The sequence below is a fragment of the Schistocerca cancellata genome, chromosome 3 (assembly GCF_023864275.1).
Source record: "Schistocerca cancellata isolate TAMUIC-IGC-003103 chromosome 3, iqSchCanc2.1, whole genome shotgun sequence".
Taxonomy (NCBI): domain Eukaryota; kingdom Metazoa; phylum Arthropoda; class Insecta; order Orthoptera; family Acrididae; genus Schistocerca; species Schistocerca cancellata.
This window is the reverse complement of record NC_064628.1, coordinates 725,467,257-725,493,577: the sequence shown is the minus strand read 5'-3', so window position 1 is coordinate 725,493,577 and position 26,321 is coordinate 725,467,257. Positions and strand designations below refer to the sequence as shown.

Here is a 26,321-nt window from a genome sequence, read left to right as displayed (position 1 = left end):
CACAGGATAGGGTAGCATAGAGAGCTGCGTCAAACCAGTCTCAGGACTGAAGACCACCACCACCACCACCACCACCACCACCACCACCACAACAACAACAACAACAACATAGGATAAAATTAATAAGGTGCATGAGGAATGAGGTAGTGGCTTTGGAGTTCAAAGGACATCGGGAAAGGTAGTGTTCAGCAGTGGTAAGACCGTGAGCATGAGGAATGTTGGTGTACAGGGAGGTGGTATCAACAAGGATGAGTGGGGTCCCAGGAGGTAAAGGGGTGGGGATGGTGAAGAGTCAGTGAAGGAAGTGGTTGGGGCCTTTGACAAGAGAGGCTAGATTATGGACAACTGGTTGTAGGTGTTGGTCAAGAGGGCAAAATTCTTTCAGTGGTGGCACAATACCGGCCACAACAGGGTGCCCAGGATTGTTGCGTTTGTGGATTTTGGGGAGCATGTAGAAGGTTGGTGTGCAGGGTGTCACAGGGGTGACGAGGGAAATAGATTCAGTGTAGAGGTTCTGGGAAGGGCCTAAGGCTTGAAGCAGGGATTGGAGGTTGTGTTGGACTTCTGTAATGGGACATTTTGGCACAGTTAAGGTAGAGGATTCATAATTGGCACACAGATTCCACCAGGTAGTCACTGTTATTCATAACAACAGTGGTGGAACATTTTTCTGCAGGTAGGATGATTAGGTCAGGATTTGTTTAGAGATTGTGTATGGCTTGTCTTTCTTATACTGAAATGTTGGTCTTCTGAGGAATGGACCTGAGGAAGGATGATGAGGCCAAGTTGTAGGTAAGGAATTCCTGGAAGGTGACCAGTGGGTAGTTATGTGAAAAGGGAGGAGGAGCATCACAGTTGGATGGTAGTATGAACTGGGAGAGTGTTGACATTCCAATCTGGAGTTTCCATTGTTACAATTATTTTTATAATGTTTCAAATTATGAACCAAAAATGAAAACTGAAAAACACACCATAAGAAGTTTTTACCTCAGTAGGAAAATGACAATTATTATGGAAACCACGTAAAAGTAACACAGAAGTTTCAAAAGTCAGTAGGGGTTCAATGAACATGGATTTTATTATATTCTGGTCAAAGAACATAACATGACAGGTATAACCACCTGGAAAGCATTTCCTTCTCGTCAAAGTGAATATCAAGTTCACTATTTATTACAATAAATCACAAAATATAAGAGAATTAGTGGCTATTTCATTACAGAACTGTCATTCATGATCAGATTTACACAGTGTATATACTCACACACAATGACAATCTATAAAACAAATATTTACATCGCAAGCAACAAAAAATGAAATATCACACACCGCTATCACTGTCACTGGCGCTACTGCTATCACTACCACTTCCACTTCCGCTTCCACTGCCTGACTGTGATTTGTTACTTCCTGATGATGTGCTCCCTTCACTAGCACTGCCCTCTTCCTCACTGTCACTTCTGCCATCTTCCTTGGCACTAGCTGCAGCCTCTTGGTCTTCTTCTGCCTCTTTCTCTGTGCCTGTTTCTTCTTCCTCTCCTTCTACTTCCATCTCTGTTTCTTGTCTTTCACCCTCTGCCTCTTCGCCTTCTTCCTCATTTTCTTCTTGGCTCTCTTCTTTATCACTCACTTCCCTGTCACTAGCTTCCCTGTCACTTGCCTCTTTATCACTATCATCCCTCTCACTTGCTTCTTTATCACTACCATCCTTATCACTTGCTTCCTTGTCACTCTCATCTTTGTCACTTCCTTCCTTCTCGCTCTCACTGGCAATAGCACTGTCATTTCCACTGTTCTCCTGGTCATCATCTTCCTCTGCAGCTTCGCCATTCTGTGTCTCACCATCCTCTGTTGCCTTTTCACCATCAGAGTCCTCCCCATCAGCTTCGCCATCTTCTTCTCTCTGTTCTGTTTTATCATCCTGTTGTGTTTCTTCCCCATCTTCTTGCTGCTGCTGTTCCTGTGTTTCTTCCTCCTCTTCCTCATCCTCTTCATCTTCTTCTTCTTCCTCCTCCTCACCAGGAGGTTCAAGCTGACGCTCCCTGTACCTCTGCATACGATATTCTTGAGCTTTCAATGGGCGATGACGTACAATCAATCTTGTATTATTCGGCTGTTGTCCCACTTTTTGACGCCGCTTACTGAGTCTAACTCTCGTTTCTAGTTCATTATAATAAACACCATCCTCACGTACAACAAGGAAGTAGTTTTCTTCATAACCTTTGGATGCTTTGCTTTTCACATTCCAATTGTATTCACGAGCCATTTTGTAATCATACTCTTCTTCATCCTCATATTCAACACAATTTGTAAAATCTTTGCGCCTTTTCTCTAGAGTTTCTTGAGTAGGCAAAAAGTATGCTACAAACTGCTCTCCACTCTCATCCATGACACCTCGTATCATTGCCTGTGACATTTCTTCAATCTGAGCTGGGAAAGATCTACCAGTTGGTGCAGGATCAGAATCAAAAATAACTTGGGCACAAGGATACTTCCATATCTTAAAGTCTGGATATACTGGCTGTATTTCTACAGGAACAACATTTGGTTTACTATAATGCTTCTCAATGGGCTTCTTAGAATCCTCAAATGTCTTCTCAATTGCTTTAATTTGACTATCCCGGTCCATAATAAGTGTTTCATCCTTGAAATTTTTCTTAATGCTGTAACCAACCTTCGCTTCTACTTTGTCCATAGTCTGAGGCTGAAATCTTGTTTGTTCAGTAGAAATATATTCTGTTCTCCTCAACCAGGAGACACTTCGTGCATGATGACGAGAGCGTTTTGAGTCTTGTGGTGTTAAAACATCTTCTTCCAATAACTTCTCATCTGCAGGATCCAAGACTGCTCCAGGATCACCAGCATATGTATCTTTATTAATTAAATCAATATGGACTCCAAGGTCATGTTCTGTAAGAACTTCATATTTATAATTTCTTTCTAAAGATGTGGGGTTGTACTGAATAAATCGAATTGATTCAAATGGATATGTTATAAATTTGGGGTCAAACGGAATATCTGGCAAAGTATTACAATATTTTACCCTGCATACTAACTCAGATCGTTTCTCTCCTGGCCTTACTGGGCGCTGATCCCGCTCAGTATTAATATTGGATTGGATTGTTGGTGCCATTGTCAAAGCTTCCTGCTTGCTATTTATACAGAAGTCATCTAAGAATCATTTTCTCCTGTAGAGGCTTCCAGGAAGTCAAGTTATCACACTTGGAAATCAGCACATGGATATCTGCTTTATTCTGAAGTATGCTGACCCCTGAAAAAGGCAAAAGAAAATCATTTTAATGACATTATTTCCATATTATTGTTATGTTTTGGCACTACTCCCTACTATTGCTGAAAATTAGATTGTATACCAAACATTAAAAATTCAGAGTGTAAATGAATACTGTGACAGAAATGCAGCTCCTAATTTGCAAATGAATAAGTTACATAAAATGGGTAACAATAACTTTCATGAATATGTAAAACACTTGACATGGCTCATGTATGAAAAACAAAAAAACTGCTGCCATTGCTACACACCATAAGGTTGTTTGTGGTGTTTAGATGTAGATATTTCACTTTTATGTGCAAATATAGATGAATCCGAGCACATCCTCTGAAGCACAAGAGTAATATTTTCCTAACGTCATTGGATGTGTGGTGATGAAAAAGAAGAAAATGATGATGATTACGATAATAATAATGGTGTTAACACTTACTTCCTAGTGTTATCCACAATATCCCCAGAGTTAATTTCCTGAAAATATTAATTTTTTCTTTTTCCTCTTATAGCTACATATCATTTTAAATCTGATCATAGACCTTCACTCCACCTACCTAGGTCAATTACATGTCTTCCAGTCACACTGTTAATACAACCCTCACTCCTCCTCTCCGAATGGTTAGACAATGAAAATTTCCCATTCTGGATGTCTCTTGCTTCCAGAAAGATCTGCAAGTCTTAAGATTTCACCAATCCCTGTCACTCAAAAGCGTGATTCTACCTAAGAAGGCCACTATGGCACAGGTATCACTGAAGCAGCTTTGCAAGAACCCACATCAAAATTACAGTATGTATTAAATACACTATAATTGCCTTGTCAACACCTAATAGCGGCCAGTCCTATATCACTAGCCTTCCCCATGTTGAATACTCACAGAAATTCCTCATCACAAATAATTCAAAACCCAAGCACAAGCTTAGCACTACTTTCAACATATCCTCTCGAGAACTCTTTGACTGACTAAGTTTCATTCCTATCTAAAAGCTTAACTGTCAGTTCCACACCAAATGCCAGACTAGTCAAAGATCTGTTATTCTTTATCTACTCTTTACAAAGAAAACAGTGTTTTATCATACTGCATATTCATCCAAAGCACACACTGAACCTTGTCTCTGCCGTTCATCCATCCCTTCAACCAACCAACCAACCAACCGCCCCCCCCCCCCCACCCCACACACACACACACACACACACACACACACAATATCTATATTTTCCAGTGCTGAAGGTGGGTACCATACTTCCTTGAAAAAAACATTCCACCAAAATTAACTAACATCTCCAGTCCAATGGTCACAATCTAGCTTCCCACATTACAGATTCACCACGTCCTCCATCACCTCTCCAAAGTTCCTATCCATTCGCTCCTGACTCCCTCTAGTTGTGCTTGTCACCAGCATCATTCAACCTAAAGGCCTTGTCACCATCAAACAGTACCCCTACCACCGTCCTGTCAACCCTAGACCTACTGCTCATTCCTTATACAGATGAACAATTACATAATGACCTGCAACTGCTGTTCACTTAAGCAGTGCTCTTGAACCTCTCAGCTCAGCAAACCACCATCCTGGATATTGACTTCCACTTCTCTGCTCTCTCCACAAAAAATCTCCTATATAATACTAATATCAGTCGTCAATTATGTCCCTTCTATACCAAAATGTTTCCCCAGTACAGTCTTGCCACATGCATAAACCTGCAATGATGAACATTCCCTTTCTCTGTATGCCTCATTTTGCCAAGGACGTCACTCAACAAACATGGTACTGTACTCCTGATACTCCAACAACAACCAAAGGAGCATGCTCCTTATTACCTAAAACTAATGCTGTCTCAAGCAGCCTGGCCACATTCTCCCCCAGTACTTTGACTATCAATCATTGCACCCTGAAATGAGGAAAAAATATTGTTCCCAAAAATCATTCTTCCCCCCCCCCCCCCCCCCACACACACCGAAGTGGTATTCTGGTACTCATCAAAAATACAAAATATATAGCTTCATCATTATTCCATTCCTTCACACAATCCCTTGGCATACAGATCATACACATGTAGAAAACCAAGATGTAAAATCTGTCCCACAAACATATAGAAAAAACCATAGCAAACCCTGGTATATTGTATTCCACCATAAAGTCAGTCATATCATATACCAACTCTGTTGAAAATATAGCTTCACTGTTTAAGGGGAGCCGGAACAATGAAAATGACGAAATTAACATTTTTTGGTTTTTTTCATTATCAAATTATTTGGAGTTTTCTGAATAAAACAGATCAAGTTTCACCCGTCTAAGTGAATTGTAAGTTTTTTTTTTTTTTTTTTTTTTAGGGCGCAAAACTGCTTTGGTCATTAGCACCCGGTCCGGGACTTAAGAAACAGTAAAAAATCTAAAATAGAAACCAGCAGCAGTGGGAACGAAAGTCATAAAATTGGAGAAACTAAAAACAGAAGGAAGGCGTAAAAATCCACTACAGAAAGGGGTTGGGTATCCAAAAAAAAAAAAATTCAAATGACTGACGTCATTTCACTGGCACGAATGAACTCTAGAACGCGATCGGCCGATCGCGTGTCATCTGCTAAAATTGACGATACATCAGGCGACAGCTGTAGACAGGCGCGTAACGGATTAAAATAGGGGCACTCAATTAAAAGGTGTCTTACAGTCCACAGCTGAGAGCAGTGGGGACAGAGTGGGGGAGGATCGCCGCTTAAAAGATGTCGATGGCTAAAAAGACAGTGCTCTATCCGGAGTCTAGTTAAAATTACCTCCTCCCGACGACGCGCTCGGGAGGAAGAGGTCCAAGCACAAGGAAGAGTTTTTACGTCCCCGCAATTTATTTTGGGGAAGTATCAACCAGTGCGCGTGCCATAAATGAACAACACGACGACATAAAACGCTCCGTAGATCGGCGACGGGAATCGATGGAATAGCTGGCCGAAGAAGAGAGACTGCAGCCTTGGCTGCAATATCGGCCGCCTCACTTCCGCAGATACCAACGTGTCCCGGGAGCCAGAGGAACGCCACCGAGACGCCCCCCAGGTGGAGCAAGCGCAGACAGTCCTGAATCCGGTGGACCAGAGGGTGCACAGGGTAAAGAGCTTGGAGACTGAGGAGAGAGCTGAGAGAATCGGAGCAGATAACGTACTGTATCCGCTGATGGCGGCGGATGTAGTGGACAGCCTGGAGAACAGCGTAAAGCTCCGCAGTATAGACCGAACACTGGTCGGGAAGCCGAAAGTGATTTGGGGTGTCGCCAACAACATAGGCACTCCCTACACCTAACGATGTTTTCGAGCCGTCGGTGTAAATAAATGTGACGTCCGTCATTTGTGCACATAGAGCAGCAAATGCCCGACGATAAACAAGTGAAGGGGTACCATCCTTGGGAAATCGACAAAGGTCACGGAGCAGGCAGATCCGGGGCGGAGCCAAGGCGGTGCTGTACCCCAAGTTGTCAAGAAGGTTTTAGGAAAGCGGAAGGAAAGAGAATGGAGCAGTTGACGGAAGCGGACTCCCGGTGGTAGTAGGGAGGAGGGGCGGCCTGCATATCCTACATCAAAGGAGGCGTCGAAAAATATGTCATGGGCTGGATTAGCAGGCATGGAAGACAGATGGCTGGCATAACGACTCAGAAGGACTGCTCGCCGATTGGACAGCGGAGGTTCAGCAGTCTCAGCATAAAGGCTTTCCACAGGGCTGGTGTAAAAAGCTCCAGACACTAAACGTAATCCACGGTGGTGGATAGAGTCGAGACGCCGAAGAATAGACGGCCGAGCAGAGGAGTAGACTATGCTTCCATAGTCCAATTTCGAGCGCACTAAGGCGCAATAGAGGCGGAGAAGGACCACTTGGTCCGCTCCCTACGAGGTACCATTCAGGACACGGAGGGTGTTGAGGGATCGCAGACAGCGAGCCGAAAGATACGAAATGTGGGAGGACCAGCATAGTTTTCTGTCAAACATAAGACCTAAGAATTTAGCGACGTCTGAAAACGGAAGGTTGACAGGTCCTAGATGTAAGGAGGGTGGAAGAAACTCCTTACGTCGCCAAAAATTAACACAAACGGTCTTACTGGGAGAAAAACGGAAGCCGGTTTCGATGCTCCAAGAGTGGAGGCGATCGAGACATCCTTGAAGACGTCGTTCAAGAAGGCTGGTCTGTTGAGAGCTGTAGTAGATCGCAAAATCGTCCACAAAGAGGGAGCCCAAGACACCAGGAAGGAGACAATCATTAACTGCATTTATGGCAATGGCAAACAGTACAACACTCAGCACGGAGCCCTGGGGTACCCCGTTTTCTTGGGAGAAGGTACGGGAGAGAGTAGTGTTCACTCCGCACTCTAAATGTGCGCTCTGCCATAAATTCGCGGGGCAGCCGACCTCGAAAGCCCCAAGAGAACAGTGTGTGGAGGATGCCTGTCCTCCAACAGGTATCGTATGCTCTCTCCAGATCAAAAAATATTGCTACTGTTTGGCGTTTTCGGAGAAAATTGTTCATGATATAAGTGGAGAGAGCAACAAGATGGTCAACTGCAGAACGATGCTTTCGGAATCCGCATTGGGCAGGTGTTAAAAGACTGCGGGATTCCAGCCACCAAGCTAAACGGTAATTCACCATACGCTCCAAAACCTTACAGACACTACTCGTGAGAGAAATGGGGGCGATAGCTAGAGGGGAGATGTTTGTCTTTCCAGGTTTTCGGAATAGGAACGACGACAGCTTCCCGCCATCGTCGGGGAAAAGTACTGTCGGTCCAAATTCGATTATAAAGGCGTAGGAGGTAACGCAGACTATGGGTTGATAAATGCAGAAACATTTGGACGTGGATACCATCCGGTCCTGGGGCGGAGGAGCGAGAAGAAGAGAGAGCATGTTGGAGTTCCCGCATGGAGAAAACAGTATTGTAGCTTTCGCGATTTGGAGAGGAGAAAGCAAGAGGTCGCGCTTCCGCTGCACGTTTCTTCGGGAGAAACGCTGGCGGGTAATTGGAAGAGCTCGAAATCTCAGCAAAGTGCTGACCCAATGAGTTAGAAATTGCGACGGGGTCCACTAATGTATCATGCGCAACAGTGAGCCCAGAGATCGGGGAGAAACTAGGCGCGCCTGAGAACCTTCGAAGCCGACTCCAAACTTCCGAGGAGGGAGTGAAGGTGTTAAATGAGCTAATAAAGAATTTCCAGCTTGCCTTCTTGCTATTGCGGATGACGCGACGGCATCGCGCACGGAGCTGCTTATAGCGGATACAGTTGGTCAAAGTAGGATGGTGACGGAAAATGTGAAGAGCACGTCGCCGCTCACGTATTGCGTCACGGCATGCCTCGTTCCACCAAGGAAGTGGGGGGCGCTGGGGCAATTCTGAGGTGCGTGGTATTGAACGTTCCGCAGCTGTAAGAATAACGTCGGTTATATGTGTGACCTCATCGTCGACGCTGGGAAAGCGACGGTCATTGAATGTCGCTAGAGACGAAAAAAGTGTCCAATCAGCTTGGGCAAACTTCCAGCGTAGCGGGCGCATATATGGCAGTTGAGGCTGCAGTCTAAGGACACATGGAAAGTGGTCACTCGAGTGTGTATCATCAAGGGCGAACCATTCGAAGCGCCAAGCTAGCGGAATAGTACCGACCGCAAGGTCCAAATGAGATAAATTTGTCGTGGAGGCAGACAAAAATGTGGAGACCCCAGTGTTGAGGCAAACTAGATCCGCATGGTGGAAGACGTCTAGCAATAGGGAGCCACGTGGACAAGGATGTGGAGATCCCCAAAGTGGGTGGGGGGCATTGAAGTCACCAACCAGCAAATAGGGGGGTGGAAGCTGACCAAGAAGATGAAGGAGATCAGCTCGTGCCATGGGTGTGGACGATGGAATGTATACAGTACAAAGAGAGAACGTGTATCCAGAGAGGGAAAGGCGGACGGCGACAGCTTGGAAGGAACTGTTTAAGGGGATTGGGTGATAATGGAGAGTATCATGGAGAAGAATCATGAGTCCTCCATGGGCGGGAGTGCCTTCAACAGAGGGGAGGTCATATCAGACGGACTTAAAATGAGGGAGAACAAAGCGGTCATGGGGATGCAGCTTTGTTTCCTGAAGACAGAAGATGACCGGCGAGTAGGATCGTAAGAGGATCGACAATTCATCCCGAAGAAAAATGAAGGAATGTGACCACGGGTGCTGTCAACTCAACGACTGCTCAGAGCTTGCGACCGACAGCATGGAGTGGCATTCAGCCGTAGGCAGAAGATCCTGATCCATACGTTGGTCAGGAGCAGCTCCTGCCACCAGCGATCGGCCGGTTGACCGGCCACCAGCAGTGCGCCTCGGCGACACAGAAGACGGCCGAGGGCGATTTCTGCCAGGTGGTGCTGTAGATGGGACACGCCTTGGCGGAGAAGGAGAGGAACTGGGTTTCTTTGTAGCCTTCTTGGAAGTAAGATGTTTAGATGAAGGAGGAACCGATGGTTGTGAAGTTGCGGAACGTAAAAACTCTTCACGAGTATGCTCTTTTTTCGAAGACTTGGTGTCTGACTTTTGGGCTCGAGATTTAGCAGAACCCGACGAAGGGTGAACCATAGAGTGAGCAGGCGAAAGTGGTGAGGTTGAACGGGCGATCTTTGCGCTGGCCAATCTCACGACCGTGGCACTAAAGGTGAGGTCGCAAGTCTGCGTGGCCGCCTCCTTTGTTGGCCGAGGAGAAGCAAGGACAGTGCTGTATTTTCCTGCCTGAGGCACGGTGGGCTGTCGACTGGCGAATAATTTTCGAGTAGCAAAGGTCGACACCTTTTCCTTCACTCTTATTTCCTGGATGAGCTTTTCGTCCTTAAAAACGGGGCAATCTCGAGAGGAAGCAGCGTGGTCACCCATACAGTTGATGCAGCGAGGGGATGGAGGTGGACAAGCACCCTCATGGGCATCCTTGCCACATGTAACACATTTGGCCGGATTGGAACAGGACTGGCTGGTGTGATTGAACCGCTGACATCGATAGCAACGCGTAGGGTTTGGGACGTAAGGGCGAACGGAAATTATCTCATAGCCCGCTTTGATTTTCGATGGGAGTTGAACTTTGTCAAACGTCAAGAAGACAGTGCGGGTTGGAATGATGTTAGTGTCAACCCTTTTCATAAGTCTATGAACAGCCGTTATGCCCTGGTCAGACAGGTAGTGCTGAATTTCTTCATCAGACAATCCATCGAGGGAGCGTGTATAAACGACTCCACGCGAGGAATTTAAGGTACGGTGCGGTTCCACCCAGACAGGGAAGGTGTGGAGCAGAGAAGTACGCAGCAATTTTTGTGCTTGGAGGGCACTGTTTGTTTCTAACAACAGGGTGCCATTCCGTAATCTGGAACAAGATTTTATAGGACCTGCAATTGCGTCGACACCTTTCTGAATAATGAAAGGGTTGACCGTGGAGAAGTCGTGACCTTCGTCAGACCGAGAAACAACAAGGAACTGTGGCAACGCTGGAAGAACCGTCTGTGGCTGAGACTCAGTATACTTACGTTTGTGAGCAGACATAGTGGAAGGTGAGGAAACCATTGCGGAAGAATCCCCCATGATTACCGGCGTCTCCGATGGCGCGCTCCTCCCTTGTGGGGGCCCTCACTGAGGGCACTCCCGCCTTAGGTGATTGTTCACACCTCAGGTCACACCTCCCGACAAACGGACGGAGGGACCAATCGGCACTTTCGGAAGGTATCAGCTCCCCTCCCTGGGCCTGGCCGTTACCAGGGGGTACGTACGTGTCCTACCTGTCTACCCGGGGCGGGGAATTACGCGTTACCCCGTCACCGGCTACGCATGGAAGTGCGTGGGTCGGCCTTCAGACACGCACAGGGAGGAAAAAAGAGAAAGGGAAAGGAAAGAAGAGGGGTCTCAAACGCCGCAGCGGAGAAAAGTGCAGAGAGAAGCGGGAAGGAAAAGAGAAGGACAGAGGAAGGACGAAGACTTGCAAGTATAGAAAGCAAGAAATTTGTAATAGTTTAGAGCGTCCGTCTCCGGACGTAGGCACAAACCATACTCCCAGAGGGGGAGAAAGGGAAGGAAAGAGCCAGAGGTGAGGGGGGGGCGAAGATGGGGGAGGGGGAAGGATGAGGAAAGAAAAGGTATGCAGCCCGGAAAGGAAGGAGGGCCACATTAGCTCGGGGTCCCGTGCTCGCTACGCACGTGTCCACAAAAGAGTTGTGAACCCCCTGGGGGGGAATTGTGAGTGTGTTGTCTATTGCTGCAAAGTTGACGCACCACGTAAACGGTTGTAGCGACTTGGTGTGTCACCTCTTATGACACTGCTTGCTGGCTGCAAGCAGGCTATCTTTGCGGAATTAGACAGTCTTTTGTTTTCCAATGTTCTATGGCTTTATCTCTGTGACAAGTGACTGTTCATATCGGTAAACATAAACACTATACCGTGTGTGTTTACTTGTGGAGTTTGCTTTGTGTTGTTTAGCTGTTCAATTTTGCATTGATGAATTTTGCTCAAACCTGTTTTACGTATTTGGTTTTTGGATATCAATATGCCCAGTTTCAGCAATCGAGTGTTTAAGAAAAGGCACAATGAATTTTTTTTTTTTTTTTGTGGTTTTAGGGCGCACAACTTCAATGGTCATTAGCGCCCTGACTACTCTAAAAATGCACCGCGAGGCACAAGTTGACAACAACAACTAAAAGGAAAAACACAATAAAAGACAGACAGACAGGCAGAGGATTAAAAAACATCATCAAATGTCCTTAGCGAGGTTTGTCAAATTGATAAAACAAAGAACACGAGCAGCTGCTCGTGGGTCATCCGCTAAAATGGCATCGAAAGTATTAGGCAGGTTAAGATCGAGTCGCAGTGTGGTAAGATCTGGACAGGACATTAAAATGTGCCTAACCGTCAGCAAGTGCCCACATGGGCAGAACGGCGCCGGCGCAGCCGTCAGCAGATGGCGATGGCTGAACCGGCAGTGTCCAATTCTTAACCTTGCTAAAACGACCTCCTCCCGCCGAGAAGGGCGTGAGGAGGACGTCCAAGCCACGGGAAGAGGTTTTAAGGCCCGAAGCTTGTTGTCGGTAAGTGCAGCCCAATCGGCATGCCACAGCGACACGACGCGCCGACAAATGACCCTGCTAAAATCGGACGAAGGGACACAACAAGAAGCTGTCCGAGGCTGGAGGACCGCAGCCTTGGCCGCGGCATCTGCAGCATCGTTCCCAGGGATACCGACATGGCCAGGAACCCACATAAAGCTAACCGGCGTACCGACGTCCACCAGCTGCTGGAGAGAGCGTTGGATCCGGTGTACGAAAGGGTGAACGGGGTACGGATCACTGAGGCTCTGGATGGCGCTCAGGGAATCTGAGCATATGACATAAGCAGAATGTCGGTGGCGGCAGATGTAAAGAACAGCCTGGTAGAGGGCAAAGAGCTCAGCTGTGAAGACCGAACAATGGCCATGGAGCCGGTATTGGAAACTTTGTGCCCCGACAATAAAGGAACACCCGACCCCGTCATTGGTCTTAGAGCCATCTGTATAAATGAAAGTCATGTTGATGAACTTCGAACGAAGTTCCAAAAAACGGGAGTGGTAGACCGAACCGGGGGTGACCTCTTTTGGGAGCGAGCTGAGGTCGAGGTGAACGCGGACCTGAGCCTGGAGCCAAGGTGGCGTGCGGCTCTCGCCCACTCGAAAGGTTGCAGGGAGTGAAAAATTAAGGTGTTGAAGGAGGCGACGAAAGCGAACTCCAGGGGGTAGCAAGGCAGAGACATACAACCCATATTGAAGGTCAACAGAGTCGTCAAAAAAGGAACGATAAGACGGATGGTCGGGCATTGACAGTAGCCGACAGGCATACCGACAAAGCAGTATATCGCGCCGGTAGGTGAGTGGCAATTCGCCAGCGTCAGCATGAAGACTCTCTACGGGACTGGTATAAAATGCTCCGATCGCAAGTCGTAAACCCCGATGTTGTATGGAGTTGAGGCGGCGTAAGATGGATGGCCGTGCAGAGGAGTATACGAAGCTCCCATAATCCAGCTTGGAGCGGACGATCGACCGATATAGACGAAGTAGGACGGTTCGATCCGCTCCCCACGACATACCACTGAGAACACGGAGGACATTTAAAGATCGGGTACAACGGGCGGCCAAATATGACACATGTGGAGACCAGCTAAGTTTTCTGTCAAATGTAAGGCCTAAAAATTTGGTTGTCTCCACGATTGGGAGAGCAACGGGACCGAGTCGTAAGGACGGTGGGAGAAACTCTTTGTAGCGCCAGAAGTTAATACAGACCGTCTTCTCGGCAGAAAAACGGAAGCCATTGGCGACACTCCAAGAGTAAAGACGGTCAAGAGAATGCTGAAGACAGCGCTCCAGGACACGTGTACACTGCGCGCTGCAATAGATCGTAAAATCGTCCACGAAAAGGGAGCCTGATACATCAGCTGGGAGGCAATCCATTATTGGATTGATCGCGATGGCGAAGAGAGCGACGCTCAAAACTGAGCCCTGTGGCACCCCATTCTCCTGGCGAAAGGTGTCGGACAGGACAGAACCCACACGTACCCTGAACTGTCGATCCATTAAAAAGGAACGAATAAAAAGAGGGAGGCGACCGCGAAGGCCCCATGTATGCATGGTGCGGAGAATGCCCGCCCTCCAACAGGTGTCGTAAGCCTTCTCCAAATCAAAGAACACAGCCGCGGTCGGGCGCTTCCGCAAGAAGTTATTCATAATGAAGGTCGACAAGGTAACCAGATGGTCAACAGCAGAGCGGCGCCTTCGAAATCCACATTGTACATTGGTAAGTAGGCGTCGAGACTCGAGCAGCCAAACCAATCGAGAGTTAACCATTCGCTCGATCACTTTACAGACACAGCTGGTAAGCGAGATAGGTCGATAACTGGAAGGCAAGTGCTTGTCCTTCCCCGGCTTAGGAATCGGGACAACAATAGACTCGCGCCAGCATGCGGGAACATGTCCCTCAATCCAGATGCGATTGTATGTACGAAGAAGAAAACCTTTACCCGCAGGAGAAAGGTTCTTCAACATCTGAATATGAATAGAATCAGGCCCTGGAGCGGAGGACCGTGATCGGCCAAGTGCGGTTTCGAGTTCCCGCATGGTGAATGGTGCATTATAACTTTCACAATTCGAGGAGCGGAAGTCAGGTGGCCTAGCCTCCTCTGCCTGTTTGCGGGGGAGGAAGGCAGGGTGGTAATGAGCGGAGCTCGAAACCTCGGCGAAAAAGCGGCCGAAGGCATTGGAGACAGCCTCAGGGGCCACAAGGACTTCATTCGCGACCTTCAAGCCAGAAACTGGGGAGTGGACTTTAGTGCCAGATAGCCGGCGCAGGCTACCCCAGACAACAGAAGAAGGAGTAAAACTGTTGAAGGTGCTTGTGAAAGCAGCCCAGCTGGCTTTCTTGCTTTCTTTAATAATACGACGACACTGAGCACGTAATCGTTTATAATTAATACAATTCGCCACTGTAGGGTGGCGTTTAAAGGTGCGTAAAGCACGTCGACGAGCACGTAAAGCGTCTCTACATGCTGCGGTCCACCAGGGGACCGGTACGCGACGTGGAGAAGAAGTAGGGTGAGGGATGGAATATTCAGCAGCAGCGAGAATGACTTCCGTGAGGTGTGCGACCTGACGATCGCAGCTTGTGAAGGTTTGATCCTGAAAGGTCGCCCTGGAAGAGAAGAGCCCCCAGTCTGCCTTGGAGATGGTCCAACTAGAGGAGCACGGAGAGGGAGTATGCTGCAGGAGATGGATAACACACGGGAAGTGGTCGCTCGAATATGTATCAGCAAGTGCATACCACTCAAACCGGCGTGCAAGTTGGGGAGTACAGATAGAGAGGTCTAAATGGGAATAGGTATGAGATGTGTCCGAAAGAAAAGTAGGGGCGCCAGTATTGAGGCAGACAAGATTGAGCTGGTTGAAAAGGTCTGCTAACAAGGAGCCCCTCGGGCAGGATGCTGGAGAGCCCCAAAGGGGATGGTGGGCATTGAAGTCTCCAGTTAACAAAAATGGTGCAGGTAGCTGAGCAATAAGTTGCATCATGTCTGCCCTGGTAACGGCAGATGACGATGGAGTGTAAACGGTACAAAAGGAAAACGTAAAGGTGGGGAGAGTAATGCGGATAGCAACTGCCTGCAGGCCGGTGTGCAACGTGATGGGATCGTAGTAAATATCATCCCGAACCAGCAACATAACCCCTCCATGAGCTGGGATACCTACCACAGGGGGTAGGTCAAAACGCACAGAGGTGTAGTGTGCCAAGGCAATTTGATCGCATGGGCGTAGCTTCGTTTCCTGGAGGGCTACGACGAGCGGACGATGCAAGCGGAGCAGCAACTTCAAGTCCTCTCGGTTGGAGCGAATGCTGCGAATATTCCAGTTAATAAGTGCCATCGTAAGAAAAGGAAGATGAGAGAAGGGGTCACCTCGAAGGCCGCTTAGGGCCTGGCTTCGAGCGAGCACTGCCGCCGCTATCAGTAGGCGGACAGTCATCGTCCATGGGGTCTATAGGGTCATCGGCCATCTCGGGAGGATGGCCGGGAGGGGGAGCTTCCTCCGCCGGTGAACGGCCAGATGTTCGGCTACCAGCGGTGCGGCCAGGCGAAACGGATGACGGCCTGGGGCGGCAACCGCTGGGTGGCGCAGGAGAAGAAAGGCGCCGTGGCGGAGAAGGAGAACTGTGCTTCCTATGCGCCTTTTTAGAAGGATGTTTGGTGGAAGTACCGGTCGAAGGCTGGGAGGTCGAGGGACGGAGGAAGTCTGCACGGGATGGTTCCTTCTTGAAGGCCCGTGCATCTGACTTCGGGGTCTTCGACTTAGCAGAAGCTGAGGAAGTGGCTGGTGTCTGTGGGGTGATGGGAGGAAGAGGAGACGTCGACCGCGCGATCTCAGCACTGGCCGAACGGACGACCGTGGTGCTGAAGGTCAGATCGCATGTCTGGGTTGCTACCTCCCGAGTAGTCCGAGGAGAGGCGAGGACAGTGCTGTATTTCCCCGCTGGGAGCAGCGTGGGCTTCCTACTAGCCAATAGCTTGCGAGCAGCCGAGGTGGACACTTTCTCTTTGACCCGAATTTCTTGGATACAGCGTTCTTCCTTATAGACAGGACAGTCGCGGGAGGATGCGGCATGGTCACCCTGACAGTTCACACAACGAGGAGACGGAGGTGGACAGTCACCCTCATGGGCATCCCTGCCACAAGTGACACATTTAGCCGCATTGGAGCAAGACTGTCGAGTGTGATTGAAACGCTGACACTGGTAGCAGCGCGTAGGTGTCGGGACATAGGGGCGAACAGAAATAACCTCGTAGCCCGCCTTGATGCGCGATGGCAGCTTAACACTATCGAAGGTCAAGAAAAGTGTCCGGGTCGGTACAAGATCATTGTTGACCTTTTTCATGACCCTATGGACAGCCGTCACGCCCTGCTCAGCGAGGAAAGATTGAAGCTCCTCGTCAGTCAATCCGTCGAGGGAGCTACTATAGACTACACCACGAGACGAATTCAAAGTTCGGTGGGCCTCCACCCGGACAGGGAACGTGTACAAGAGTGTGGCCCGAAGCAGTTTTTGTGCCTGAAAGGCATTCTCAGTTTCTAGTAATAAGGTACCGTTACGCAAGCTGGTACAAGATTTGACAGATCCGGCTATGGCATCTACGCCCTTCTGAATAACGAAAGGGTTGACAGAGGAAAAATCCTTTCCGTCCTCAGATCGAGAAACTACGAGGAACTGTGGGGCAGGCGGTAGTACTTTTGTCACTGTTGGCTGGTCACGTTTCCGTTTTTGGGTCGAAGTCGAAAGCGATGGAGTAAAATCCATTGCGGAGGAATCCCCCATGACTGCCAGCGTCTTCGATGGCGCGCTCCTTCCTTGTGGGGACCCTCTCAGAGGGCACTCCCGCCTTAGGTGAATGTTTACACCTCAGGTCACACCTCCCGAGAAACAGACGGAGGGACCAATCGGCATGGTCAGAAGGTATCAGCTCAGGCAATCACCCCTCCCCGGGCCTGGCCTTTACCAGGGGGTACGCGCATGCCTTACATGTCTACCCAGGGCGGGGACTTACGCGTTACCCCGTCACCGGCTACGCGTGCGAACGCGTGGGTCGGCCTTCAGACACGCACAGGGAGGAAGGAAGAGGAGGAAAAAGAAGAGAGAGAGGGAGAAAGAGGACAGACTGTCTCAAACGCCAAGGCGGAGACCAGAGAAGGCAAGGAGAAGAAGGCAATGAGAAGGCAAGGAGAAGAAGGCAATGAGAAGGCAAGGAGAGAAAGGCAATGAGAAGGCAAGGAGAGAAAGGCAATGAGAAGGCAAGGAGAAGTCAAGGGAAAGAGTAAGGAAGACTGAGGTGGAGAAGAGCAAAGAAAGGAACCAACAAAAGGAAGGAAGAAACGAGAAGTGAAAAACCAAAAAGACCAGAAGTATAGGTCGTGGAACCGTCCGTCTCCGGACGCAGGCGCTAACTACCCCCGTGAGGGGGATGGACTCCTTTTAGTCGCCTCTTACGACAGGCAGGAATACCTCGGGCCTATTCTAATCCCCGGACCCGCAGGGGGAAAGGCACAATGAGTGGAAGAAGAAATCTTTCATGGTTTCGAAGGGAGATGCTGCTCAGACTGCTTCACCGACTATTCCAAATGAATGTGATGTAACTTCTTCCAGCAAGAAACTTTGTGACAGCAAAGAAAAATTTGAAAACTATGAAAGTGACAGTAATGATGTGAATGAAATAATTAACATTTCCTTGCACTCTAATATTTTGGAACATAACGTATTATGCCAAGTTTGCAAAGAAAGAGGACTGGAAATGAAAATAACTTCACATAGTGGTTTGGCACGTAAAATGTTATTGAAGTGTAACAAATGTGCAGCAGAAGTTTTGTTTTCTAATTCTAACAGTATTCCTTGTAGCGGTAATAGTGCAATGAAGGTGTATGATATAAATGTTAGGCCAGTGTATGGCTTGCGTTGCATTGGCAAGGGCAGTGCTGCAGGGACAATGTTACCTGGAATTAAGAACTTGCCAAAACCACCAAGTAAGTTTGGATTTTATAATGAATTGGTACGATCCGCTGAAGATATTGCTCAAACAACAATGAAGAAAGCAGTTGAAGAAGCTGTGACAGATAATGGGAATTGTAGAGATTTAACTGTTGCTTTGGATGGATCATGGCAATGTAGAGGTCATAAATCTCTAAATGGAGTTGTGACAGCTAACAGTGGAGACAGTTGCAAAGTAATTGATGTTGCTATTCTCTCAAAACATTGTAGATGCAAGGGCAATACCAAGGACAAATTGTGAAGCAAATTTTGACGGCACGAGTGGAGCGATGGAAGTAGAGGGAATGAAAGCAATTTTTTCCAAATCACAGGAGTGGTATAATGTACAATACACTAACTATCTAGGAGATGGTGATTCTACGGGATATAAAGCTGTAGAGGAACTCAAACCTATGACAATGAAATTCACATTAAAAAACAGGAGTACATTGGACTTGTGCAGAAGCGCATGGGGGCTTGCTTGCACAAACTAAAGCAGACATTAGGATCCCAGAAGCTTAGTGATGGTAAGATCCTCGGAGGAAGAGGAAGACTGACAGATGAAGCAATTGATAGATTGCAGAGGTATTATGGGTGTGCAATTAGGCAAAATACAAGAAGCATTGAGCATATGAGGAGAGCAGTTTGGGCATTATTTTTTCATACTGCATCAACAAATGAGCACCCACAACATGCACTGTGTCCCACAGGTGATGACTCATGGTGTTAAGTACCAATCAGAAAAGGAATATGACCATAAAAACAGTTTGCCAAATGCTGTAATGAAGCCCATACTCTGAGATTTATCACAGCCAAGTTTATTGGAGAATTGTTTACATAGGAAAACACAAAATCCAAATGAAAGTGTAAATAATTTAATTTGGATAAGGATTCGCAAAAAGAGTGTTTGTACAGATAAAAACATTGCAGTTTGAAGCGTATGATGCAGTGGCAACATACAATGAAGGAAACATTATCAAATGTGATGTGCTGAAACGTTTAGGTTTCCAACTACGACACACCACCATTTCCACAATGTGTCTAATTGATGAAGAAAGACTAAGACGTACAGGAAGAAGAGTGAAAAGCCTACAACATGTAGCAAAAGGGAAGAAAAGACCAGTGAAAAGGAAACTAACACTGGAAAAAGAAGAGGATGCTGATAATCCATCATAACATGGCATTATAATTTTGTAGAGAAATATTCACTGAACATATAGTCCAAATATCAGAGCAATATGTTTAATGGTTTTAGAAAAAATGTTCCTTCTAATTGCTAAAATTAACGTGTAGGAGATGATTCGTTCCAGCTCCCCTTAAGTTGGCATGACTGTTGAAAGCATCTTCTCACAGCCATGGCTAATGCCAAACTGCTACCAAGTGTAACTTTAACCTCAATAATATGATACTAAGCATAACATGGTCAACTTGAATGATTGCTTTTAAGCCATGCAGCCTTGCTCCTTCCCTCTAATGCCAGTTCCTGTAGAGCTATAAACTGTTCTTACAACACATCATTTAGTCCAATAACCCCACGGCCTCAGCAATCACTCTCTCTCTCATCCACCTCAACCACTACTCCCTCCCAGTTTCCTTTACATCACTTTCCTTTTTCTCATCAGTCTTAATTCTCAGTACTTTACTCTGGCCCCCACACTTTACTGTGGTTCATATGCCTTTCAACTTTGTTCTCTCTGTTCCTTCAGCAGTAAGACACAAACAAATATTCAAAATTCTGATAAGCTTATAGACTCTTAAGCACTGGCAAAGAAAGTATGAAAGATAAAGTAAAAACATTTTTACTGTGTGACATTTGACTTAAGGAAATACTTATTCCTTAAGGCAGTTTTTACTAATAATGATGGTAGGAATAATAATAATAATAACAACAACAACAACAACAATAATAATAGATCACCACACAGAAGAGATATTAAGACAAAGACAAGCACAACAAAAAGACTGCTCAACAAGCAAGCTTTTGGCCAAAATGCCTTCTTCTATGGTAGACAAAAAACACACACAGACAAAAACACAAACAAAAACACGACCACTGTCTCTGGCTGCCGAGACCAGACTGTGAGCAACTATGGATGATGGGAGAAACAGTCTGGGTGGTGGGTATAAGGAGGTGGCTGGGGTGGGGAGGGAGAACAGCATAGGGGTGGAGGTAGGGGCAGGGGTAGGGGTGGGTGATGGTTAAGTGTTGTTTGTGGAGCATACAGGGATGTGATGGGGACAGGGAAGGGCAGCTAGGTGCACTTGGGAGGATAGACGGGGATGGGGAACAGAAAGGGAGCAAAGTAAAATGACAGTGGGAGCATTGGTGGTGGAATAGAAGGCTCTGTAGTGCTGGAATGGGAACACAGAAGGGGACAGGTGGGTGAAGGACAATGGCCAAGAAAGGTTGAAGCAAGGTGGGTTAGGGCCATCACGTCTATAGTGATGAGCAGTCCCTCTCCAAATATACCAAAGGTATCACTGAGACCTTCACAGGCTGAAATTACACTCCCAACTTTGTGCAGCAGCAACAGATCTCCCATGCCATAACTCTTTAGTGCCCCCCCCCTCCCCCCGCCGAATTCACACCTCTGGCCACAAGGAGCATTTCCTTCATGACTCGCTATCACCCAGAAGTGGAAGACCTGAATCACATTATCTGCCAGGGTTTTGACTACCTCTCTTCATACCCTGAAATGAAGAATATCCTACCCATTAACCTGCTCACCCTTCCCACAGCAGCATTCCAATGTCCATTGAACTTACACAATATCCTCATCCATCCCTACTCCCATTCTCTTGCCTCATGGCGCATATCCATAACAGACCTAGATACAAGATCTGTCCCATACATCCTCCCACCATACTCAGGTCTAGCCACAAGCATCACCTATCTCATCAAAAAAAAGGCAGGGCTACCTGTGAAAGCAGTTATGCAATCTACACACTAAGCTGCAACCACTGTCCTGCATGCTACACGGGTGTGACAACCAACAAGCTGTCTGTTCACATGAATGGCCAATACAATCTATGGACCACCCTGTTACTGAGCACACTGACCAACACAATGTTATTCACTTCAATGACTGCTTCACAGCCTGCACTATTTGGATCTTTCTTACCAACACCAGCTATCCTGAACTGCACAGGTGGGAACTCTCCCTGCAATATAACATTGTTCTCATAACCCTCCTGGCCTCAACTGATGTTAGTTACTGCCCTTCACCCTCCTATCCCCTTACCTGCTCCCACTTCAGCACTACACAGCCTTCTCTTCCACTTACACACCCACAGCTGTTTTACTTTTTTCCCATTTCCACTCCCTTCCCTTTCACCCCCCCCCCCCCCCAGGCAACATCTAACCTGCCGATTGCATTTAGCTGCCCTTCCCTGCACCATCATTGTCACTGTATGCTCCCACAAGCAGGACTTTACCATCCCCCACCCCTACCACACTATCCCTCCCCACCCCAACCTCCTCCTTACCCCGACCACTCAGACTGCTTATGATTCCACATCTCCACTATGTCCTCTGTGAAAAAGACACAATAATAAAGAATAATAATGACACATGTTGTCTTCCTCTTTTTGAAGCCTCTCTTCTGTATATGTATTTGAGAATAATGAACCTGAGATTGCTAATGAATTATCTCAAGTAGTTCCAGGCTGGACCGTGTACCAAATTTCAACCTAAGAGGGGCTATGGGTGTCAATAAATCAATAATAAACACCCCAGAGATGAAATGCCTAAAAACAGTGGACCACAGCAGAGAGAAGAAAGTGTGGATGACCTAACAGGAGCTGGAGCCAAGAGATCTTGAAGGATGCCTAAGGACTACAAGGAGGAGACGGGCAAGATCGGAAGAAATGAAAAACAGGATGTGAGAAATGGGACAGCCATAGGTTACTCACATGATGATGATGATGGCAATAGTGCTGATGACGGTGGTACCCACCAATGAAAAGTTACAATATTTTATATAAAAAATAAATTACTTTACATCTGTTATGTACATGACAGAGAAAAGATATGGAAAAAAATCATTTCAGTAATTTGAGAAAATCTTTTGAAGTTTTGTTACAAATCTGATGACTGGTAGCCAGAACATTCATGAAGATTCTATGGTAATAAGACTTTATTTCCATACTTTTACTACTTGTTACTTATTATTATAGATGCTAGTGCATATTACACATGTGAGACTTTGTGCATAAGATATTTAATTGCTATAGAGCTTAAAAACTGATTGTCACATATCACAAGAACTCTACAAAATAAGAGCAAAGGCTTATTTATTCTATGAACTTATTAGACAAGCCCACAATTCACAAAAAGATTTTGGAGTGAGGTCCACAATTACTCACAACATTACAGACATTAAATATCAAACAAGGCAACAGTATATTTCTACCAGCTACTGAATGCACACTGTACCCGTAACATCCCTGCAAAAATCAGTTCACTCCCCCCGCCAATTTGGCTCGGGTAAAACAAACACTATGTTGGGATCATCAGTCAGAACATATTAATCCTTTTCATCTGGCCACATGAAGATGGCATTGTTAAATTTCTAGAAAATTAACCTCGTCAATCATCTAGATTTGGTGTAACAACTGAGATACCATGTAGTCAACATCACACTAAGAATTGATAATTTCGAATATCATGGACACAGAAAGCCTTATCACACCAAAGATGTCATGTACAATGGTATCAAATCTCTCCTTGCATGATGTTTTAGCAACAACCATGTCTTTTTCGATGAACAGCAGTAAATTTGCTGCCGTACCATTGCCTATTTACTGGGTGACTGGCAATGCTTTCTTGGCTCTGCAGACTGTTTTTCCTAATGCTTGAGGAAAAATATTACCAACATTTGTGTTCCAGCATGAAATTTCCACTCTGCAGTGGAATGCACATTGTCATGATAAACTTCCTGGTAAATTAAAACTGTGGGCCAGACCAAGATTCTAACTAGAGCATTGCCTTTTGTGTGCAAGTGCGCTACTGAGCTACCCACGCAAGACTCATGACCCGTCCTCACTGCTTTACTTCTTCCAGTACCTCATTTCCTGCCTTCCAAGTCTTGCTCCAACACACAGTTTTAATGTTCCAGGAAGCTTCACATCAGTACCCACTCCACTGCAAAGTGAAAATTTCATTCTGGAAACATACCACAGGTTGTGGCTACACCACTCTCAGCAATGTCCTTTCTTCCAGGAGCATTAGTCCTGCAAAATTCACAGGAGAACATCTGTCAAGTTGGAAGGTAGAAGATGAGGTACTGCAGAAGTAAAGCTGTGAGGACAGGTCATCAGTCATGCTCAGATAGCTCAATGAAAGTCAAAGTTTCAGAGCTCAAGTCTCTGTCTGGCACACAGTTTTAATCTGCTAGGAAATTTCTTTTATGTCTTCTTGTGGCTTTTCAATACTTTCTTGCTCTTGATGACAATCTTTCCTTTCCGCAGGTCCTTTGCATAGCTATTCCAATGTTGCACTACTTTCTTCTTTTGGTGTTACTTTCTGCCTCTGTTAGTGCTTTTCAACATTTTTCTTCTTCACATGCTAGCATCTTCCTCCAATTTTTCCAGCTTACAATCCCAGCTGTATGAGACATGGTTACTAGGTTTAGCCAATCTTTTTGAGGAAGAATAGACTTGTCACATCTCTAACAAAATGCTATACCCCACATTTCAGAAACAAGCATTATCAGATAAGACTTAACTGTTTAGATAGATTCACTTGATTATGAAATTAGAGCTTCGAAATTCTCAGTCCAGAAGGAACTGTTTCACAGCTTCAGCACAGAAAAATCATCATAGATTGTTAGATAAGTGAACAGAACTGCATGTCCAAATGGACTGTTGACAGCCATTTCAAATGATTTGGGCAATATTGCCAGATATGATTCACAGATGCTAGATGCCATTATCAACAGTACCAACTTTGGAAAATATTTTCCTCTTGCTCTGGGAAGAAAAAGAAATTAATGTTACGTGCCTATCAGGAATTTTAAGATTTTCATGTTTCCTGTTCAAAATGGTTCAAATGGCTCTGAGCACTATGGGACTTAACTACTGAGGTCATCAGTCCCCTAGAACTTAGAACTACTTAAACCTAACTAACCTAAGGACATCACACACATCCATGCCCGAGGCAGGATTCGAACCTGCGACCGTAGCGGTCACGCGCTTAGAACCGCACGGCCACACCGGCCGGCATGTTTCCTGTTACACAACTTTCTGGAAGAGTATCTTTTTATTTTATATGCCAGGATCACCAGTTTATTGAAAACTGAAATAGTCCTAAACATATCAAGTCCAAAATACTGTGAATGACCTCTACTAGAATATGGTAAAAACACACATGGTGTCTCAAGGAAAACATAGTGGTTTAGATATTTCTTTTCAATTTTAGTGTCGAAGTAGGTCCACCTCTTCTCCATCTACTGTCAATCTCACGATTCCCTTTATATGTAAGGGGGGGGGAGAGAGGGGGAGGGAGAGAGGGGGAGGGAGAGAGGGGGCGGGGGAGAGGGGGCGGGGGAGAGGGGGCGGGGGAGAGGGGGCGGGGGAGAGGGGGCGGGGGAGAGGGGGCGGGGGAGAGGGGGGCGGGGGAGAGGGGGCGGGGGAGAGGGAGAGAGAGAGAGAGAGAGAGAGAGAGAGAGAGAGAGAGAGAGAGAGAGAGAGAGAAAATGCAGACATAAAGCAGAACAAAGAAGTTGCTACTTAATCTATGTTTTATGGTATTACAGGAACCTATTTGAAATAAATAAAGTCAGTTATGAGTAATATAAAAAAAATATTGTCAGTTTTTCCCTGTTCTATCATTATTACTGAATTTCAGAAAATTTAAAGCAGAGCTATTAAATACTAAATAAAACAGAACAAACAGGTGAAAGGGAGGTTCTGTAAATACATAGGCCTATCACACGTGTCATTCATATTCCCAGAAAACACATTTTTAAATAAATTTATATGCTACATTTCTATATTTATTTATCATGTACTTCATGCATATTTATTGACTTCTCAACAGACCACATTAATTAAAGCAAGCCTTATAGCATACTGCCATGTACAATTACAAACACACCCATTAATTACAACATAAACTGCATTACAAGGAGCTCCTTAATCTCGCCACACACAAAACAAACTGTCACGCTTTAGGGCCTAATGTAATACTCTGAAGTTAAGCAGTATAGTTATATCTGTCCTACATAGTGTACTGAATTAATAGGTGGATACGATTTCCCGAAATGTAGTGATAAAAGTGGAATCTCCACGTCAGAAATCGGGGGAATTTGGAACTCATAAATATGCACTCCTACAATGTTCCAGGCCACTACCATGAATTATGAAGTCCAGTTCATTTTTTCTTTCCACAGAAAATTAAAGGGACAATGTGTTAATCCAACACAAGACTAAGAACAAACAGCATATGCCACTGTATCTTACGAGCTTAATTATAGTTTTCGGTACCCAACAAGTACACCAGGATATGATGTGTAGCATTCTAAACGAAACAACTTGCTCATACCTAATTCTTACCAAAAATGTTCCGCTGGAGTAGTACGCGTCACCCACAGATATCCTCACTGTGGCAGGTATCCATCAATCGTCCCAAAACCTGTTATATGCAGTAACCCACATGGCAGTTTATAACAGTCTGGCAGTACTGGTCAACAAAAACATTCGCTGCATACATGTGTGAGCCTGTTATTTGTACTAAAGACCATATTCCCGTTGCAATAGTACGAAGCTACACTTACTTCGTAACACTCGAAACCGGCGACGCCGGTTTATCGAACACAATAAACACTAGCGAACTCACTGTACAAACGAAATATCTCTCTCTGCTTCCCGATTTGTTTTACGGGTGGAACCAGAGTTAATCTTTAGCTTAGACAAGTGAAGTTCGTTCAGAGATCAAAATACGAATTATTTTGATTTTACGCAAGACGCATGCGCAAAAAATAACAAATG

At 46.1% G+C, this 26,321-nt stretch overlaps 1 protein-coding gene across 2 annotated transcripts; it reads right to left on the bottom strand.

Moving 5' to 3' along the window:
• Positions 1-1,059: 1,059 nt before the first annotated feature.
• LOC126175741 (RNA polymerase II-associated factor 1 homolog) lies at positions 1,060-26,232 on the bottom strand. Of its 2 annotated transcripts, XM_049922695.1 has the most exons (3): positions 26,108-26,232; positions 25,887-26,013; positions 1,060-3,268 (listed from the first exon to the last, which is right to left on the bottom strand). In XM_049922695.1, the coding sequence occupies exon 3, from the start codon at positions 3,128-3,130 to the stop codon at positions 1,319-1,321; it is 1,812 nt and encodes a 603-aa protein (XP_049778652.1). In that variant the 5' UTR covers positions 3,131-3,268; positions 25,887-26,013; positions 26,108-26,232; the 3' UTR covers positions 1,060-1,318. The 2 variants fall into 2 exon arrangements, with proteins under 2 accessions (XP_049778652.1, XP_049778651.1); XM_049922694.1 differs by having other exon boundaries at positions 25,876-26,212.
• Between the last annotated feature and the right edge of the window lie 89 nt (positions 26,233-26,321).

Coding starts and splice junctions, on each gene's coding strand:
- LOC126175741 (XM_049922695.1), bottom strand. CDS start 3,130: ATGGCACCAACAATCCAATCCAATATTAATACTGAGCGGGATCAGCGC.